At 44.9% G+C, this 14,317-nt stretch overlaps 1 protein-coding gene across 1 annotated transcript in view; it reads left to right on the plus strand.

Moving 5' to 3' along the window:
- The window catches only part of triqk (triple QxxK/R motif containing), a 58,414-nt gene that overhangs the window by 32,428 nt on the left and 11,669 nt on the right, over nt 1-14,317 (plus strand). The window contains exon 3 of the mRNA XM_033020131.1: nt 8,208-8,293. Within this exon, the coding sequence (XP_032876022.1) occupies nt 8,208-8,293 (86 nt within the window). The remainder of the gene's footprint in view (nt 1-8,207; nt 8,294-14,317) is intronic.

The following is a 14,317-nucleotide window of genomic DNA, read 5'->3' on the forward strand; positions in this document are numbered from 1 at the left end:
CCAACTGATCCACACTGACCAACATGTCCTAGTCCCAACTACACTAGTCCCACTGCCTGTATTTGGTCCATATCCCTCGAAACCAGTCCTATCCATGTACCTGTCTAAATGTTTAGTCCCAGCCTCAACTACCTCCTCTGGCAGCTTGTTCCATACACCCACCACCCTTTGTGGAGAAAGGTTACCCCTCAGACTCCTATTAAATCTATTCCCCTTCACCTTGAAACTATGTCATCTGGTCCTTGATTCACTTACTCTGGGCACGAGACTCTGTGCACCTACCCGATCTATTCCTCTCATGATTTTGTACACCTCTATAAGATCACCCCTCATCCTCCTGCGCTCCAGGGAATAGAGACCCAGCCTACTCAACCTCTCCCTATCGCTCAGACCCTCTAGTCCTGGCAACATCCTCGTAAATCTTCTCTGCACCCTTTCCAGCTTGACAATATCGTTCCTATAACATTGTGTCCAGAACTGAAAACAATAGTCTAAATAAGGTCTCACCAACATCTTGTACAACTGCAATATGACCTCCCAACATCTATACTCAATGTGTGACAAAGTTACCCCTCAGATTCCTATTAAACCTTTTCCCCTTCACCTTAAACCTATGTCCTCTGGTCCTTGATTTTGTACACCTCGATAAGATCACCCCTCATCATTCTGCCCTCCAAGGCATGGAGCCCCGGCCTAGCTCATGCCCTCGAGACCTCTGCACCCTTTCCAGCTTGAGTTCTAAAAACAAAATTCTTCTAGTTATTTTAGAATCCAAAACAATCTCTATAGGACCTATTGTACATTTTCCTTGAGCCTCATGCCCTTTGACGTCTAGTTTTCACACCATACCCTTCCTTATCTCTGTGTTTACCTCTACCCGACTCTCAGTTTGAAAAAGGGTCTCTACCCGAAACGTCACCCATTCCTTCTCTCCAGAGATGCGGCCTGTCCCGCTGAGTTACTCCAGCATTTTGTGTCTATCATCTAAACCGATCACTTTCCTCATGCCCATGTTCTTCTGGAGCTGCAAAGTCTCCATGAATATTTCAATGGAAGATCTTGTGGTAACATATTAAAATTTAACAGTGCGCAGTTCCTCTGAATATAGCATTTAATGTCTTCTGCACCTTCTCATTTATAATTTTTACTATTTTCGAGGGTTTTTTTCTCGACATTGTTCTCGCCCACCCACAGTTTAATAATTTGTAAATTTATGCTAAATAATTTGCAAAGTTAATCAATTTGTCAGAGTTGAGAGTAATTCACAAATTTATGCCACCCAGAAATTTCTTGTCGCTGATTGGATGGCATGCATTATTCATTGAATTTTTTAGAACAAAGTTAGCTATGAAAACCAATTGAATCACTCAGAAATTAGCAAGTCTTTTTCTTGAGATAGACACAAAAAGCTGGAGTAACTCAGCGGGACAGGCAGCATCTCTGGAGAGAAGGAATGGGTGACGGTTCGGGTCGAGACCCTTCTTCAGGCATAGTCAGGGGAGAGGAAGACAGAGAGATTATTGAAGGGTAAGGTACGATCAAGGAAAATGTAGAGTAGATAATTGTTAGCTGAGGGGAAGGTGACACCGAGGCATACAAAGTCAAATTTAATTAGGAGGACAGTCAAACTGGTCGGAGAATTAGGATGGGGGGGGGGGGGGTGGAGAGAGAGGGAAAGCAAGGGTTACTTGAAGTTAGAGAAGTCAATATTCATACCGCTGGGTTGTAAGCTGCCCAAGCAAAACATGAGGTGCCGTTCCTCCAATTTGTGTTGGGCCTCACTCTGACAGAGGAGGAAGCCTAGTTATTTTGGAAAACAGTTAGCTATGGAAACCAATTGAATCACTGAGAAATTAGCAAATCTTTTCCTCAAGATAGACACAAAATGCTGGAGTAACGCAGCGGGACAGGCAGCATATCTGGAGAGAGGGAATGGGTGACGTTTCATAGAAACATAGAAAATAGATGCAGGAGTAGGCCATTCGGCCCTTAGAGCCTGCACCGCCATTCAATATGATCATGGCTGATCACTCCGTATCCTGTACCTGCCTTATCTCCATACCCTTCTCCAGACTGGGTCTCGACCCAAAACGTCACCCACTCCTTCTATCCAGAGATGCTGCCCGACCCACTGAATTACTCCGGCATTTAGTGTCTATCTTCGGTGTGAACCAACATCTGCAGGTCCTTAGTTCCTTCCTACACGATCTTTTCCTCACGTTTTTTGTTGAAATATTTGAGGCCCAATATTCAGGCTTTACATGTAATGAAATTAGATATTTGTTCATAGAGGACTAAAATATTGTGTATTATTGGTTTCACAGGCATGTGGACTCAGGCAACACCCAAATACATAAATTATCTAGAAATTATTAATAAACTTACACGCAAAATACCTGCAAGTTGGTAAAAAAGAAAAAAGACGAAAAAGGAAGACATTAGTGAAAATCATTTGGAGTATTGAGTATAGAAGTTGGGAGGTCATGTTACATTGTAGAAGACATTGATGAGGCCAAATTTCGAGTATTGCGTTCAGTTTTGTTCACCATGTTATAGGAATGATGTTGTCAAGCTGGAAAGGGTGCAGAGAGGATTCACGAGATGTGGCCTGAGCTATAGGGAGAGGTTGGGCAGGCTAGGACTTTATTCCTTGGAGCACAGGAGGATGAGGAGTGATCCTCATTGTAGCAGCAGATCTACAATCACATATTACAATCGCTCCACACTCTTAAATCTCTGCTCCTACAGCAACCCTTCTTACTTTAACTATGATCTTCTTAATCTCCTCTATCGAACTTTACTAAGTTTACCTTGCACTAAACGTTATCCCCTTATCAAGAATCTGTAGACTGTGAACGGCTCGATTGTAATCATGTATTGTCTTTCTGCTGGCCTGTTAGCACGCAACAAAAGCTTTTCACTGTACCTCGGTACATGTGACAGAAAACTTAACTGAAATTGAAACTGAAACTGACATAGTTTCATAGGTGGGGGGAGATTTAATAGGAACTGACTTTATTAGATTCTAAAGCAATCAAGGAAATTCTTCTTATTGAGTCCACACACAAGATTCGAAGTTGTTCAGCCAGAGCTGAACAAACCTCTCGGCATCTGCATACAATGGTGTCTGTCTTGTTGCTTCATGTGCTTCTTGTGCGAGGTGGTGGAAAGATTGGTGGAAACAGGGCCGCGACGTGAACGCTCTTTCCTTGATCAAGGGAATGGGGATAGAACAAGAAAATGGGATTTGAGGTTGATAATCATCTGTGATCTTGTTGAATGCAGGGTCAGAAAATTGGCCAATTGGCCTATTTCCTATATTGTTTTGTCCATTTGCTGGGTTACGTAACACTCTGCATCGTACTTAGAGTCAGAAAGAGATACAGCGTGGAAACAGGCCCTTCGGCCCTACTTGCCCACACCGGCCAACATGTCCCAGCTGCACTAGTCCCACCTGCCTGCGCTTGGTCCATATCTCTCCAAGCCTGTCCTATCCATGTACCTGTCTAACTGTTTCTAAAGTAGATTTGTGGCTTTTATAGAACAGAGAGAGGCAACTTCCTAGGCCTGTGGCAGTTCTCTCAATGAGCCATCTGTTTAGTCTCATTGCCCTTACAGCTCCCCATGGATTTTTATACATTTAGCTATTTCAGGTATTTGTTCATTTTGTTCTTTTGAAAATGAACATGGATTATTGCTGTCATCTATCACTGGGATAGCATTCCATCATGTTGGGAGTGTATGTGTTTCCACTAGCGGGAGAGTCTGCCCAGAGACCATCGGCTCAGAATAAAAGGATGCACCTTTACAAAGGAGTGGTGGAGGAATTTCTTTAGTGACATGTTAGGGTAGCGAACCTGTGGAATTCATTGCCACAAACAATTAATCCCAACGTTTCAGAAACAGTTAGACAGGTACATGGATTGGACAGGTTTGGAGGGATATGGGCCAAACGCAGGCAGGTGGGATTAGTGTGGCTGGGACACGTTGGGCAAGTTCGGCCGAAGGGCCTGTTTCCACATTGCATGTCTCTCTCTCTCTCTCTAGACGGCTGTGGAGGTAAAGTCAATTGATATTATTAAGGTGGAGATTTACAGATGTTTGATTAGTAAAGTCAGGGGTTATGGGGAGAAGGCAGGAGAATGGGGTTGAGTGGGGTAGATAGATAGATCAGCCATGATTGAATGGCAGAGTAGACCTGATGGGCCGAAATGCCGAACTGCTCCTGGAACTTATGAAAAAGATAAATACAGCGTTGAATAAGGGTATCATTGTTTAAGAAACAACTGCAGATGCTGGAAAAATCGAAGGTAGACAAAAATGCTGGAGAAACTCAGCGGGTGTGGCAGCATCTATGGAGGGAAGGAATAGGTGACGTTTCGGGTCGAGACTCTTCTTCAGACTGATGTGGGGGTATCATTGTATGGGTGACCTGTCGAAATTGAGGCTCATGCAGGGGAAGTGCACGTTGACTTCTGAACACATTTCCAGTCAATTTTAATTCTGGAACTAAGATGTATTGCATCTCATTGTCATGTTTGGCACATGGTAGGCCGAAGGGCAAGTTCTTGTGCTGTACTTCAGCTGTTCAAGAGTGGAGTGTTTTATTGTCATGTATCGGGTAGAACAATGAAATTCTTACTTGCAACAGCACAACAGAATATGTCCGACTGCCAGCCGCGGTCGGCGGTGCTTCTAACTGCGGCGCGGCGGGGACGTTAGATCTTCGACCGCTGGCCTGCGGCCTACACCACCTTGAAGCCGTGGTCTGTGTTAGGGAAGCACCAATTCAGGACTTACCTTGTCTGCACATCTGGCCGCCCGCAGCGGCGACTGCGGAGGTTTGTGGTCCCGACCACGGGGGGGAAATGGAGGATGACTGACTAAACTTTGTGCCTTCCACCGCAGTAATGAATGCTGTGGTGGATGTTTGTGTTAAATTTTTATTGTGTATTGTGTGTTCTTTTTTATTGTACCGCTGCTGGCAAATTCATTTCACTGCACTTCATTGTGCATGTGATGAATAAATCTGACTATTGACTAAACACAGTACACTGTAAACAATATCATAAAATAAAAGAAGTTCTGTATATATATTTATATACACACACATACATTAATTTAGTTTATTGTCACATGTACCGAGGTTCAGCTTTTTTGTTGCGTGCTAACCAGTCAGCAGAAAGACTATACATGATTGCAATTAATCCATTGACATTGTATAGAGATATATGATAAGAGAATAATTTTTAGTGCAAGGTAACATACATACACACATATAAAACAAACAAACACTAATAGCGCAAAAAGACAAAACCCTTCTATAGGAAGGAACTGCAGATTCTGGTTTACACTGAAGATAGATACAAAAAGATGGAGTGACTCAGTGTGACAGGCAGCAGCTCTGGAGGAAGGGAGTAGGTTTGTCTAAAGAAGGCTCTCGACCCGAAACATCACCTATTCCTTTCCTCCAACTGCCTAATCCGCTGAGTTACTGCAGCTTTTTTTGTCTACCCCCAAGTCTATGTAGTTCACAGCTTATTTGGAGGTTGTGGTGTTTTAACAGCCTGATGGCTGTAGGGAAGAAGATGTTCCTCAACCTGGACGTTACAGTTTTCAGGCTCCAGTGCCTTCTTCCCTTCGGCAGGCGTGAAATGCGAGTGTGGACAGGGTGGTGTGGGTCCCTGATGATGCTGGCTGCCTTTTTGAGGCAGCGACTCTTGTAGGTCCCTTCGATGGCGGGGAGGTCAGTATCCATGGGAGAGTCTAGGACTAGAGGTCATAGCCTCAGAATTAAAGGATGTTCCTTTAGGAAGGTGATGAGGTGGAATTTCTTTAGTCAGAGAGTGGTGAATCTGTGGAATTCTTTGCCACAGAAGGCTGTGGAGGCCAATTGATATTTGTATGGCAGAGATAGAGAGATTCATGATGAGTACGGGTGTCAGGGGTTATGGGGAGAAGACAGGGGAATGGGGTTTAGAGGGCGAGATAGATCAGCCATGATTGAATGGCGGAGTAGACTAGATGGCCTAATTCTGCTCCTATCACTTATAACCTTATGAAACAATCATATTAGATGAAGGAAAAGGGAAAAAAAACAATTGTCAAATTTTTTTCAGTATTCATTTTAGGACAGAAAATACATAATAGAACATAGTTTCTAATCAATTTCCTCACGGTTAATCCAAGAGCAGATAAAATACGAGCAGATGATCTACATCGCAAAGCTTTGAAGGTGGCAGCTTTAGAGATAGTAAATGCTCTGGTTATCATCTTCCAAAGTGACTTAAGATGTTCAAATTGTTTTCTTTGGACTGAGATTAGTAAATGTGACTCGGCTATTGATGAAAGAAGGGAGGGAGGGAGAATAAAGAGAACTAAGACCTGTTAGCCCAACATTAGTGATAGGAGGGAAAGTGCTGGAATCTATAACGAGGATGTAAGAAGAGAACGCCTAAAAGAATAATGATATTGTGCAGACACATAGAACTTGTGCAGCTCGGTGGCGCAGCGGTAGAGTTGCTGCTTTACAGCGGCAGACACCCACGTTCGATCCTGACCACCGACTCCGTGCCGACCAGCGATCACCTGTGCACTAGATCTGTCCTACACACTAGGGGCAGTTTACATTTATACCAAGCCAATTAAAGGGCCTGTCCCACTGTACAAGGTAATTCAAAAGTTCTCCCGAGTTTCCCCTGATTCGAACTCGGAGAATTACGGTAATTACGGACCCACAATACCTCAGCTCTGGTCAAGAAGGCTCACCAGCGTCTCTTCATCCTGAGGAGACTGAAGAAGGTCCATCTGTCTCCTCAGATTCTGGTGAACTTCTACCACTGCACCATCGAGAGCATCCTTACCGACTGTATCACAGTATGGTATGGCGACTGCTCTGTCTCCGACCGGAAAGCACTGCAGAGGGTGGTGAAAATTGCCCAACGCATCACCGGTTCCTCGCTCCCCTCCATTGAGTCTGTCCAAAGCAAGCGTTGTCTGCGGAGGGCGCTCAGCATCGCCAAGGACGGCTCTCACCCCAACCACAGACTGTTTACCCTCCTACCATCCGGGAGGCGCTACAGGTCTCTCCGTTGCCGGACCAGCAGGTCCAGGAACAGCTTCTTCCCTGCGGCTGTCACACTACTCAACACTGTACCTCGGTGATTGCCAATCACCCCCCCCCCCCCCCCCGGACACTCCTCCCACCAGGGGAAAAAAAATACTATGACTATGCACGTAAATAGATTTCTTTATTGCTCATATTCTATGTCGCTCTTCTAGGGAGATGCTAACTGCATTTCGTTGTCTCTGTACTGTACACTGCACAATGACACTAAAGTTGAATCTGAATCTGAATCTGAATAGCCGCTCGTAGGTACTCGGGGCTCTCGTGGACATTTTTCAACATGTTGAAAAAGCTTCACGAGTTACCGCGTTTCCCGAGTACCTGCCGTTAGCATTACGAGCCGCTAAGAGACGTCCCGAGCTCTGACGTACATTCTACATACTTACCACGAGTTTAATTTTTTTTAAACTGGGGAGAGCTCTTGGGTAAACTCGTATAGTGGGACAGGCCTTTAACCTACAGACCTGTACGTCATTGAGATGTGGGTGGAAACCGGAGCACCCGGAGGAAACCCACACAGGTCACAGGGAGAACGTGCAAACTCCGTACAGACACCACCCATAATCAGGATCGAACCCAGGAATTTGGACGCCGATTTTAATCACAAAGCGCAAATGTTATCAGTTTAGTTCAATTGACCAATGACCAATTTCTTCTCCAGAATGTTTAGTTTAGTTTAGAGATGCAGCACGGAAACAGGCCCTGCGTGCCACCAAGCTCGCGACGATGAGCGATCCTTGCACACTAACACTATCCTACACACACGAGGGACAATTTGACATGAACACCAAGCCAATTAACCTACAAACCTGCACGTCTTTGGGGCGTGGGAGGAAACCGAAGATCACGGAAGAAATCCCACAGGGAGAACGTATAAACTCCATACATGCAGTGCCTATAGTCGGGATCGAACCCTGGTCTGTGGCACTGTAAGGCAGCAACTCTACCACTCTAACAGTGATCCAATTTTCATTTGATAGTATGTGTCCCGATTTACTAATTATATTGAAAAAGGGGTGCTTAAAAAACTTGATGTGGAGATAATGCATATTACTCACAATTTTTTTTGTCTTATCTTCAGGTAAGCAAGATTACAAGAAAACCAAATCAGTTTTAAAAGCTACAAGATTAAAAGCAGAAGCAAAGAAATCAGCACCAGGAATAAAGGTGTGTGTGTGGTTTTTTTTTTGATACATTTCATTTACTTTAAATTTAAGTATCTTTTTCCAACTGACCCAAATATTTAGGAATGTGTAGGATGGGAAGGAACTGCAGATACTGGTTTAAACCGAAGATAGACACAAAAAGCTGGAGTAACTCAGCGGGACATGCAGCATCTCTGGAGAGAAGTAATAAACCTGAAGAGGGATCTCGACCCGAAACGTCACCTATTCCTTCTCTCCAGAGATGCTGCCTGTCCTGCTGAGTTACGCCAGCTTTTTGTGTCTATCTTTGACCCAAATATTGACTGCAATATTTAACAATCTGTGTGGATGTGAGCAGCTAAGTATTTCTGCAGGGCTGAAACCAAAACATATTATTTGAGGCAGTCAAGGCAAAGCTATAAACAGAATAGATAGAAGAATGTTTCTCTGGGATCTTTAGCTAGCTATCAAATTTAACGTAGACAAAAATGCTGGAGAAACTCGGCGGGTGCGGCAGCATCTCTGGAGCGAAGGAAATAGGCAACGCTTTGGGCCGAAACCCTTCTTCACTCCATAGATGCTGCCGCACCCGCTGAGTTTCTCCAGCATTTTTGTCTACATTCGATTTTCCAGCATCTGCAGTTCCTTCTTAAGTATCGAATTTAATGTACTGTTTTGCACTTTCTGCATACAATCATTAGTTTTTTAGCAAATAAAAGCATTTAGACTTTGGACTTTAGAGGTACACCGCAGAAACAGGCCCTTCGGTCCACCGGGTCCGTGCCGACCAGCGATCACCCCGTACACTGACACTATCCTACACACACTGGGGACAATTTACAATTCCACTGAAGACAATTAACCTACAAACCTGCACGTCTTTAGAGTGCGGGAGGAAACCGGAGATCCCGGAGAAAACCCACATGGAGAACGTACAAATTCCATACAGACAGCATCCGTAATCAGGGTCCCTGGCGCCGTGAGGCAGCTACTCTACGTTAGCTGGTAAGCTAACCGTGCTTACATTGAGTGTCACCGTGGCACCCTTCTTGGTCCATTACCCCTTGCAGAACATGGTCGTTCACCTGAGGCTTGATCCGCGATTTTAAAAGAGTCATTGGGTATTTTTGAGGAGCAGATCATTCTTGATTAGTACGGGTGTCTGGGGTTATGGAGAGAATGGAGTTGAGAGGAAAAGATAGATCAGGTGTGATTGAATGGCGGAGTAGACCTGATGGGCCAAATGACCTAATTCTGCTTCTATAACTTATGAACTTAGTATTTTATTTTTCCATGCAGTGGGGAAAAGGTATTTGACTGTTGTGAAGTGCCTTGACCTCCGCTAGAAACTGAGGGTTACCTGTGCAATGAACTGGGTACATGAAGTTAAAGCATTTCATCCTTCATCTTGAATCCTTTCATCTTTAGGATTAAGGTTTGATCTGGACTAAAAAGATGCAGAGTTGGAGCATCTCAAATTAACTCCTTTTAGGTATGGTTGTGCATCAAAATCAACTCTTAAAAAAAACATTAATACTAACTAATCTACTACATTCTGATTTGTGGTGGGCATATAACATTATTTGTGTATTTTATGTGCTTTTATATAATTCCAAGCATGTGACAAATTTAAAATAATTTTCTAATAGATTGCTTCTCCGAAACGAGAACGTTACTGAAGGAATAACCGCTAGGCCATATTTTTTTCTAACAATGACACGTTTTAAAATATCCCTATTAAAGTTTTTTCATTTTTGACATATGAGGTATATTATTGATATTGTTGTCATTCTCTCGATGAATATGATCAATTGTGCAGGAAGGAACTTGAAGATAGATACAAAAAGCTGGAGTAAAACTCTGCGGGTCAGGCAGCATCTCTGGGAGAGAAGGAACGGGTCACGTTTTGGGTCGAGCCAATTTCTGGTCTTGTGTACATTAGTGAAATGGACACACAAGGAACTGCAGATGCTGTCATCTTGAGCAAAACACGAGCTGGAGTAGCTCGACGGGTCAGGCAGCATCTGGTTGGGAATAGATAGGTGACATTTCAGCCCAAAATAGATGAAGCTGGAGGGAGAAAAGAGTCAAGAGTGTTTTATTGTCATATGTCCCAGATAGGACAATGACATTCTTACTTGCTGCAGCACAACAGAATATGTAAACATAGAACACTGTAAACAATATAATCAACGAGGAAAGAAAGTTCAGTGTGTGTATACACGTACTCACATATACACACACACACACACACACACACACACACACACACACACACACACACACATATATATATATACTAGACCAAGTGCAGACCCGTTGGGTCTGTTCCTCCAACATGCGGATGTGGGGGGGGGGGGGGGGGCGGCATGTGGCGTCACACGCACTAACTACCACCCCACACACACGCTAACTACCCCGCTTTATATTATATTAATATCATTAATTTGCTCCTTTTACCCCATAACCGCCCTATCCACTGACGCATAGCCCCCAACTCGCAGGCGCGTCTAGAGGGGGAGGTGGGTAGAGAGTGAGGGCGGAGAGAGAATGGGGAGAGACAGAGAGAGAGGAGCAGAGACAAGGGCAAGAGACAGAGGGAGAGGGGAGTGGAGGGGAGGAGGAGAGGGTGGGTGGATGTGGGGGGGGGTGGGGGAGGAGGGGAGAGGCAGATGGGGGGAGAGGGGGAGGAGAGGGGAGGGGGAAGGGAGAGAGAGGGGGATGAGGATGGGGGGAGGGGAGGAGAGCGGGGAGGGTAAAGGGGGAAGGGGGTGATAGACGGGGAGGGGGGGAAGGGTGGGTGAGGGTGGTAGAGAGGGGTGGGGGAAGGGGAGGAGAGGGGAAGAGGGGGAGGTGAGAGGAGAGGAGTGGGGGAGAAGAGGGGAGATAGAGGAGAGGGGGAGGGAGAGGTGGAGAGAGAGTGGAGGGGGAGAGAGAGTGGAGGGGGAGAGAGAGAGGAGGAGAGAGAGAGAAAGTGGAGGGAGGAAGGGGGGGAGCGAGAGAAGGGGGAGTGGGGGAAAGGCACGGGGGTGGAAGGGAGGGAGAGAGGGGGAGAGATCTGTTCCATTGTGATATCGTGTGTAAATGAGATCCATTGTGATTGACACTGTGACTCATGCAACAGTTTGATTTTTTTGATGTTTTGTGAACAATTTTACTCAAAATCTGGGGAAATAATTCACCAAATCTAGATACAGTGTGGAAACAGGCCCTTCGTCCCATCGAGTCCGCTCCGACCAGCGATCACCCACCCACTAGTTCTATCCTACACATTAGGGACAATTTACAGAGGCCAATTAACCTACAAACCTGTACGTCTTTGGAGAGTGGGAGTAAACCGGAGCATCCGGAGAAAACCCACGCGGTCTCGGGGAGAACATACAAACTACGTGCAGACAGAACCCCCAGTCGGAATCGAACTGAGGGTCTCTGGCGGCGTGAAGCAGCAAATCTACCGCTCTGCCATCTCCCCCGAGAACTCAGTATCAACCCTCGGCCAATCCCCCTGTCCAGTATCAAAGAGTACTGCACACTGGGTGACATCCTAAATCCCAGATACTCTGTCAGAAAGTGCAAAATGTCTCACATTGCCATTTAAGAACAAGTTAACAATGCTTGTCGTATGCACCTGCACTAAAACAGTGAACTTGTCACTTGCTGCAGCTTCTCACGCAGCAAATAGATTAAAGAATTCATTATCTGAAGAATTCAGATTTGAAGGCTTCAGAATGAGCAGATTGCATATCTAAACCAAACAAACAATAATAGTGCAAATACAAAATCAATGTCCCCAAGTTAATATAGTTCAGAGCTTATTTGGAGGTTGTAGTGTTTAATAGTAAGATTAAACGAGAACTTACCAGTTCGAAGTTTGATCTGTATTTTATGAGGAGTTACGATGAGGGATTACGTGAAGAACCTGTCCAGCACGCATGCGCGACATACTTCAAAGCAGCGGTGTGGAATCACAGAAGACACAATAATTGAAATAAACACAGTAAAGAAAAGGAGAACTTAAATACCAGTTGATCTCTATAATTGAGGGTGGGAGCGGAGGGCACGTAATCCCTCATCGTAACTCCACATAAAATACAGATCAAACTTCGAACTGGTAAGTTCTCGTTTAATCTTACTATTTTACTTCGGAGTCACGCGAGTGACTACGTGAAGATTTTAAAGCTCTGTGATTTCAAGCCGTGTAACAGTTCATACTTCACTCGCTGCCGAAGTCATTCGAGGGATGTTATCGTAATCAACCATGAATCTGTTTGTAAAACAATAATGGTGTTATTAACAATAACAAGACCAAAATGGTCCCCCGGGCTTAAATTATATATTTGCAGATTCTAATTCTTTTTCTGCAAACGATATAGGTTCTGCCAGCGGCTTGTTATAAAAAGTTTGGAATGTACACTCCCTAAACCACCCCGCTGTAGCCAGGATGTGGTACATAGGCACGTCCATCTTCTTAGCCACCGATGTGGATGCTGCCCTGGTGGAGTAAGATTTATACACGTTAGTATTTACTCCAGCAGCTCCCAGTACCTGCTTGAGCCACTTGAGATAGTTTGGCTCGTCACCCGACCATGAGGTTTCTTGTGACTGACCCGTAAGGCTTTTTCTCTCCCTCGGGGATTTCTTATTGTGTCGATGTAATTCAATGTGGGTCATGACACATAACCGAGGTTCAGGTGGGTATGCCCGGAATTCCATGACCGGACCCGATGTTCCTGGTCTGCTCTGTTTGACCAGCCCCTGAATGGTAAATGTGACACGGTCTGGTGTTATAACCATATTGTCCAATCGTAGTAGATGGAGGAACTGGACTCTTTGTGCTGAGACATGGCCATCGGCATGACCGTCTTCAGGGTAGGCTGTTCCAGGGTGAGGGACCTGGCTGGTGACCATCCCCTAAGGTACGTCAGGACCACACTGACATCCCAGATTTGGGTGTACCTGGGTCTGGGGGATTAGAGTTGAATATGCCTCTCCTGAGTTTGATCACCAGTCGGTGGTACCCTATGGCCTGTTGTCCTGGTGCCTGAGTTAAGTAGGCTGACAGAGCACTTCTGGCTGTATTAATGGCGCTGTAGCTGAGTCCTTCATTGTGGTGAAGACCTGCCAGGAACTCCAGTACAGGTTTTGTTGTAGTTGAATATGTAGTTCCTGTATTTGAACAGTATCTTCCCACTTCTTGATGTTTGCCAAGTATAGTTCCCTTGTGGATATGCGATGGGATACTGTCATCGTGTTGATAGTGCTGTCTGACAAATCCAGGCCCAGCAGTGGTCTTTCCAATTCTGCAACCCAGGCCCAGCAGTGGCCTTTTCAAAATCTGCAACCCAGTAGTTTAATTTATCGTGGCATGGGTGGCTTATGCCTGATACCGGGTGAGTTAATAAGTCTGGGCTACTGGGAAAAGTCATTGGGGTTTTTAATGACCATGTCGAGGACCACTGGGAACCATGGCTGTGTAGGTTAGTCGGGTACTATCAAAATACCTGAAGTAGAGTCCATCTGTATTTTACGTAGTACCCGACTGATGAGGCCGTAGTGCCTGACTGATGGGGTAGAAAAGGGGAGAACATAGAGATTAGATTCCCCCCCCCCCCCCCAGTTCAGCGGGAATGTATCCATTGCCGCTGCCTCAAGGTCTGGTTCCATGCGACATACATCGGTACGTGGTGATTCAATTGGAATACAAGGAAATCGATATCTGGTGTTCCATATTGCTTTGTAATTTCAGCAAATACTTTGGTTTAATATGTCTGTTACAGTATTTAGCTCACCTGGTAGGTATTTTGCTGATGGTCAAATATGTTTGACGACATACCATTACCAATTGTTAAATAAATTGTCACATGATATCGATTTTGTGGTTTGGTATATGCCACCACTGTGATGTTGTCAATTTATAAACGAACATGCAAAATGGTGCACTATTGAACAATATGCTTTTACCCATAGAACGCACTCAATATTTCCTACTAGGTTTATGCCCAGTGTCTGTAGTGATGACGACTCCAGATTAGTCCATTTACCACCA

The sequence above is a fragment of the Amblyraja radiata genome, chromosome 4 (genome assembly GCF_010909765.2).
Source record: "Amblyraja radiata isolate CabotCenter1 chromosome 4, sAmbRad1.1.pri, whole genome shotgun sequence".
NCBI lineage: Eukaryota > Metazoa > Chordata > Chondrichthyes > Rajiformes > Rajidae > Amblyraja > Amblyraja radiata.